This window comes from Pinus tabuliformis, chromosome 1_1 (assembly GCF_031772625.1).
Source record: "Pinus tabuliformis cultivar Carrire ecotype Pingquan chromosome 1_1, CPIR1, whole genome shotgun sequence".
NCBI lineage: Eukaryota > Viridiplantae > Streptophyta > Pinopsida > Pinales > Pinaceae > Pinus > Pinus tabuliformis.
Genome location: NC_142297.1, coordinates 400,326,563 through 400,334,435, shown reverse-complemented (window position 1 = coordinate 400,334,435; position 7,873 = coordinate 400,326,563). Strand labels below are relative to the sequence as shown.

The following is a 7,873-nucleotide window of genomic DNA, read 5'->3' as shown; positions in this document are numbered from 1 at the left end:
TTTGATGTTCTTGTTTTCCCAAATGATGAGCTCTTTGTGTGAGGTAGGCTCCCTCTCCGACACACACTCCTTTCCACAACTCATCGAAAATGAGGGTGTGTTTTATCATCCGGGACCATTCAGGATAGTTCTCCTTGCCAGTGAGAACTATTCCCACCATGGATATGATTGAATGCATTCTGTAAAAAAATTACTTCTGCTGATAGAAAAATACTTCTGCCAAAATATAGTAAAATTGTACTTCTTGTGGTAATTTTTTTTTTTTAATTGCAATTCAAAAGGGCATTCCCTCCATATAGGGCTTCGTACTGTCTTTTTCTTTAATGAAATATAAAACATAGATCAGCTATGCATTCTCAAAAGATTTCAAATCTCTTCCTCATCATTTTTTTCGCAATGTTCTTGAATTGTTTTACATGAAAAGGCAACAAAGTTATCTGAATTTGGTTTTCACCAATCTAATCTCAATGTATATACCATAAAACTTCAATACAATTCCATGTGTTAAACAACGTTAAGAGTACATTCAACAGCATTCAAAGTACATTGAACACGTGGCTATTAACACATTTTACATGCCAAAAAGTCTTCAACAAAAAACTTTGAAAGTATATGCCAACATTATGTGAAAAACTTCAACGTGTATGCCAAAAAAACTTCAAAATATATACCATCATTCACGCAGCAGACTCAGGCAACTTTTCCATGTCAGGATAGCATTAAAAAAAAAATACCAGGCCAACGTTAAAAGCTTTCTAATACCTCAGTTTCTTGCAATAATCGGTGTGGAGTCTCACTTGAGTGCGAGCGGCTTCATTTACGAGCTATTGAGCAATAATCGTGACTACATAGCTAGAGGAACATCATAATTTGTTTGGAGGGAGAGCATTCTATTCCCATATCATACATTATGGAGTACATTAGTCCATAGGGGCTACGTCTGGATGGGCGTCGACCACTGGAAATGTGACAGTTACATGAACAACTGGGAGTTGTTGACAAAGCTGATGGCTCTGCTATCTTTCAGATGGGGAACACAAAAGTCATTGCAACTGTATATGGACCTCATGAGGTTCAGAGCAAGAATGAAATTTAGCTCTTCATAACACTAGGCACGTTAAATTCTTGAATTATTTTCCATGATTAACAGAATAGATCCAAAGAATTCCTCAAACAAACAGTCATTTTCATTGACAATACGAAAAAGGTTTTTTTTTTTTGGATATGTAGCAGCATCAATGCGTAGTAACGAGCAGTGTTGTAATGAGCAGCATCAACGCATACCAATGTCAGACCAACGTACAACACACAACATCGACAATGGAGGGGACAAAGAGCAGTAGGTAGTGAACAGAGCGCAGTAGGCAGAGGACAGATAGCAGTAGGCAGATGGGAGTTAAAACTATTTTCGGAGCTGGCTCTGATACCATGTGAGGCCAGGCAATAACTCAACCAAAAATTGATTCGTGTTTATTCCTTCAGGTAGGTCTTCATTATATACATGAGGGAAAGACTGTTCACTTCATCTCCCGATGACTGTTCATATTACTTATTTATCTATTTACATTATATTCACCCAATCATGAGGATTAGGTGTCAACAGTAATATATATATATATATATATATATATATATATATATATATATATATATATATATATATATATATATATATATATATATATATATATATATATATATATATCTATATATAAGGTGCTCTATATTATAATATGATTAATAATATTAGTGCATTTGTTATAATATTATGATTATTTAAAGGGATAGTCAAAGTGTGTGGAATTTAAACTGATTCTTACAATTGGAAGGTGAATCATTCCTTTGTAACCATGGAAAATTTTAGGGGCTAATGTTCGCCCAGTGGGCTAATTTTCCATGATTTTTCCACAAAAAAGATTCGCCAATTTCCAATTTTATAAAAGACGATTCGCCCAAATTTTAGAATATAAAATTATTTTACCTTAAAAATCGCCAATATTATATAGAGACTATATAGAAAATCATTATTAATTTGAATAATTTTACAAATATATCAATAAATATTTTATAGTTTGCATATTAGGGATTAGTGATTCGCCAATGTTTTTAAACTTCAAGAAAAATTTCCATCCTTAAAATTTTCCTTGTTTGTAACCAAATCGGTGGGAAATTATTGAGAGAAAAGATAGTAATTTGACTTATTACATGTTCTTATATTCATGTTTAGCGTTTTGTTGGTAATAATAACAATTCTCATGGAATCAAGTTGTTATGTTTGACATTTTGTGTAATATTTGTTATGAATGTTGTTAGAAGAAAGAATGTAAGCATCTTGTTATTGTACTTAGCATTATGGAACCAAAATATAAGATTCATTCAAAACTATAGATTGTGGGTAAAAGTTGGGCATGCGAAGGAATGAACGCAGATATCTACATTTGTAATTCTATCATTTAATTACTTGAGATAAATCATCCCCTATCAAAGCCGTTGAGTGACATTACCTCCAAACTCTACCTCTAAAACCATAAATTTAACATTTATTTAACATGACACACAAAAACCCTATGACACGATATATAAATTTCCCACCTAGGCTTCAAAACACAGTGTAACCTACCATGTGATTGCAAATTGTACATAATTGTAGATAAATAATGCACACTCAATCATTATAATGTATTAAAAATTCGTATAATAGGATACCCTACAATATTATATATATAATAATATATCCTTAATATATAATGTATTATTACCCTTATCCTAATCATTATATAGTGTATACCCTATATATACCCCTATTATAGTATAATAGGGATATATATATGTATTAGGGTATCTATACTAATATCCTCTAATACTAGGGTACCTTATATATATATATATGACGATATAATATATTATCCCCTAGGATATTATATGATAATATATACACTAGGTATATAGGAATACTAATATGTAGGGTATAGTATAATTCCATGTAGGGGTATACCCTATCACTTATTATGTGTAGTGTTCCATAACCCATAGATCTAAAATTTAAATTAGGTTTACAATTATCAATGTGATAAACTAGATTAAAGAGACAAGTAAGATGAGATATGTGAAATATACCCTTATGTTATGATAATTATGGGAGGTGTTGGTAGCATAGTTTTCATCCATTTTGAGGAACCTTTTTGGAATTAAATTTAGCTATTCACCCAGGATTGCATAAGGACTTGCAAAGTCTCATTGTTGGGGAGACATTGGGCCTTCACTTCTATCAAGAGTGTAAGTTTTTCCCTTTCTACTCCCTCATATAGCCTATTATCATTCCTCTTTTGTCACAATCATTTGCATTAAGGCCATCAAATGCTGATAAGGTGTAGTGTTGTTAAATTCAATGATTAACAATACATTAGCCTCTCAAATTCTACAAGGCCCAATATAGAAATGATTTATTCATTAATATTAGTAATCCAATATAATATTACTAACTATGGTTTAATATAATATTATAGGGGATTATTAGAATATAGTGTACTAGTACCACATATATAATATTAAAATTCTAGTAATAGTAGAGAAAATTAATACTCGTGGGACTACTCGCAAATTGACATTGACATAATTTATTGGAGAAAAAAACAATACTCACTACAAACTTTAGCAATCACTAACTCCATGACAATCTCTTTGTCTCCATATAACTCATTTTGTTTCAATTAGACCTCATGATTTAGAATTTTTGAAGTCGATGGATGCATGGACATGTGGAGTTTCAAATCTTGGGTTCTGATTTATTTCTTTTATATGAGTTTTCATAGTTTATATTTTCTCTCCAAACCTTGCGTTCTTATTTATTTCTTTTATATGGGTTTTCGTAGTTTGTATTTTCTTTTATATGTGTTTTCATAGTTTGTATACTAAATCTATACTACACAACAAACACAATTTACATTTTCTGAAATTTTTGTTGTTTATTTCTATATCTAAAAGTTTTTCTGTGTAAATCAGTTGTTGCCATTTTTGTAGTTCACACAATTGTCAAAATTTTCCAATTTTTCTTATTCCAAAAGTCCCTATGAGTATAGTCCCATTAGCTTATGAGTTACAATATGATTCCAGTTGTATTTCTCGTGTGCATTCTTATGATGAGGTTAGTCAGTGGGTAGAGTTTATTTTTGTTTGTTATAATAAGGCTAGTGAGGGGAAATAAACCAAAATAGACTCTACCCATTGGTATGTTTTTCCGAATACAAATGGGTATTATGGACAATAATGTAGGAAATGGAGGAAAATAAGTTCCTGAGACCATGTATAAAGGTTATTTGGCTTATTACCCATGAAGAATCCCCTACACTCTCTCGTGGATCCTTTTAATGAATGTATTCCATTTAGGGGGATATGTGTGCGATTATGAGGTTTTGAGCACCATAGTTAGATCTCAAAGCCTTTAGTTTTCATATCAACATGATTCGGAAGTTCTGAAAACCATCTAGTACACTTAAGAAATTGATTATAGTTAGGAAAGATACCCAATCTCTCTTTTAATATTCACAATATCAAGTTTTGTGATCTAGTACTAAAATAAGCACACATGAATTTTATAGGGTATACTTGAATTTTAGTTCAATAAATGCAAAATTTACACAATAATAATGGGTGTTAGAGCCTACATATGAGTAAGGGGAGTAAATGAGGACAACATGAGGTAAATGAAGCTCGTATAGCTCAAGCCCAATAAAAAAGACCCAGGGCCACCATGTTAACTGTCCAACTTTTTGGTTTGATATGGTGCATATAGGAGGCTTTTCTTACCATAGTTAGGCTTTGTAGACTCTAGATTTGAAATTCCAAAGAATTCACATAAGTTTGTCATTTTCAAGATAGGGAAAGTGTTACATAGCTACAACTTTCTTGGAATTAACCCATACACCATCATAAAGTTTGTGTTGAAACTGAAGAGCCTCAAAAGTACATTTTGTGTGCTTCATGAATAACTTGGTTTCCCTCTACATTCACAAGGACCTATCAACATTCTTTGTGTGTGATTCCTATGCTTTAGTTATCGTCACTAAAATTTCCTAGAAAGAGTTTCGAAAACTTATTCTAAAATATCTAAAAATTAGATGGAAACTAATTACTATAACTTAATACCATTAAGTTATGTTATTAGTATCTATTAGATATAATTAATATACCTATATTAACTATATATTATTGTAATATAATATGATGCAATTATTAATATAATATATTAATATATAAATTAATATACTATATAAAATATTATAATATCTATAACATATATCCTATCATTAATATATCTCCCTATTATATCTTTATATACTAATATAGCGTATAAGGTATACTATGTTAAAACTTACAGAGTAGTAATAGGTATCCGTAATGGTACAAGTATATTAACCCTAGAAATAATTATCTTTTTGCAGTACTTAGATACTTACCAGTAATAATAACTTTAATCTAATAAAAAATCAACCCAATAATATAAATATAACCAATAAAAAGGAAAATGAAAAAGAAAGATGATCTTGGATTATTGAAAAAGGGTCCAATAAATCACCTAGTTTGTTTGTTGCACTACGCCTATAAGAAAACAAAATCAGCTAAGTTTGTATACACAAGTGGTGTTCACAGACGTAATTAATAAAATGTTTTATAATTTGTTGAACCAAACTCGAGTCAAAGTCAAAGTAACGCTGGCATTCACACAGGAAAGAAAACCAATAAAATCTTAAAATTTTATTTGTTGAACCAAACTGGAGTCAAAGTCAAAGTCAAAATAACGCTGGCATTCACAGAGAAAAGAAAACCGTGAATATATATAGCGCGAAATACCAACGGACTTTTTGGACTTATTATCTTAAACGTGAATGTGGTCAAGCGGAATCCCGTTATACCCGCTCCACACGCCAAAAATATCAAAAAAGTTCGTATCGGACTTGAATTGAATTTCATAATGAACTCATGGGTTATTTTTTTCCTTGGTGGACAATGTGCCTTAAATTTGAATCTTGTTATCATCCTTATATATAGAATATGCAAATCAATTATTCAAATCTATATATACAGAATTGCAGGAACAACGTTGGCATCCCCTGCAAATTCTCCTTTGTTCAGTGAGCACGAGAATTCTATTTCCAACGAAGGGATTCTTCGTGATGGGGAAAATTATTAGGCTCTTCTACCTCGTCCTACTTTTCCTCATACTCATTGCTTTTCGTGCCGATGCACTCCAGGTTCCACACACTGTGTGCTTCTTCGACTTCAACTATACGCACGGTAGTACGTTAGACAGTAATCTGAATACAGTCTTTAATAGTCTTGTTCAACACACCTCCCAAACTGGTTTTAACACTTCTGTGGATGGCCAAATATACGGCCTCCTACAATGTTCCAGGGACACAACAGCCGAACAGTACCGCAACTGCTCCCATAGAGCAGTCACTACAATTCGGCACAAGTGTGGGAATACCGGCGGTGGTTTAATTTTGTTGGATGACTGCTTCTTACGTTATGAAAAATATGATTTCTTCGGACAAATGTCTACTGGTGGATGGTATAGTTATAATCATAGTAATATGTCCACCCCCGATGTTTTTAACGCGGCTGTTGAGAGCCTATTAACCAATTTGTCAGGTGAAGCAGCGTCTGGATCTAAGTTATATGCTTCGGGAACAAGTACAGACTCCCTGTCTCGAAGGATTTACGGTGCGGTGCAGTGCACGAGAGATATATCGAGTATCCAATGCAAAACATGTCTCTTAAGCGCAATCAATTTTATTTTATCAAGAATTCCTGGAAGCGCAGGAGCTACGGTTTTGAGCAAAAGCTGCAATGCCCATTATGAAATGTATCCTTTCTTTAACTCGATTTTGCCTCCATCTCCATCCACGGCGAAAGGGCCAGCTATTGCACCAACGAAGCGGCACACACAGTCGCCAGCTGTTACCCCGGGGGCTTATCCGCCAGGGAAGCAGATGAACGGGTCAAATAGAAAGAGTTCAAGCAAAATAATCATAATTTTAGGTGTGCTGGGCGGCTTGCTTCTCGTATAGGTGTGCTCTACTTTCCTCCAATTAATGGTGGGTATCGCGTTGTGGTTGGGATGATTTTGTGAGGTTAATGAGATGAGCGCGAGATGACTCCTTTTGGATGTCTGTTTGCTGTCTGGTTGCACGGTTGTGTTGTGGTCGCATTAGTTGTCTACTTACTCACTTTCTCCGTGTGGTAACTTAAAATGACTAAGTTAAAATTATTGAATTTTCTGCCTTTGTCTTTAATTTTCCATCCTTTCTTTATCTGGTAAGTCTCCTCAAAATATTTGTTTTATGCTGGGCTATGACAACTAATTTTACTAAATCCATTTTCATGAAAAAAAAAACCATTTCCTATTTTCTTTCCGCTTTGCTTTTATTCCCAATCAAAATTTAAATGAAAGTTAATTTTGCGTTTTTGTTTTAAAATATTTATTTAAATGAAAATAGAATAGTTGAAATTTAATTGTAATTCAAAACCAAATAACTTGAAATCTTATATGGATCTAGAGTATTGTTTTAATATTATTTTTGTTGTTTTAAGAGTTTAAAAATTTGTCTTTTTACACCCTGTCATTTTAAATGAAGTAATTTACTTTAAATAATATTAATAAATTAACCTTCATTTATTCACAACCATGCATAATTATTCTCACCGCAAAATACAATATAATACCATATATAATAAATTAAAAAATAATATAATATATAATCCATCCAAATCATCCATAAATCTCAAAATTAAAACTTATAAAATCGTTCACATACAGCCCATAAAATAGTTCATAATATTCATTTATTATTATTATTATGAGGAGTAATAT

The 7,873-nt window shown here is 32.3% G+C and overlaps 1 protein-coding gene across 1 annotated transcript; it reads left to right on the top strand.

Moving 5' to 3' along the window:
• Positions 1-6,173: 6,173 nt before the first annotated feature.
• Positions 6,174-7,070, top strand: LOC149213352 (cysteine-rich repeat secretory protein 38-like). The gene has a single exon (XM_089388992.1). The coding sequence runs from the start codon at positions 6,174-6,176 to the stop codon at positions 7,068-7,070; it is 897 nt and encodes a 298-aa protein (XP_089245118.1).
• Positions 7,071-7,873: the final 803 nt, after the last annotated feature.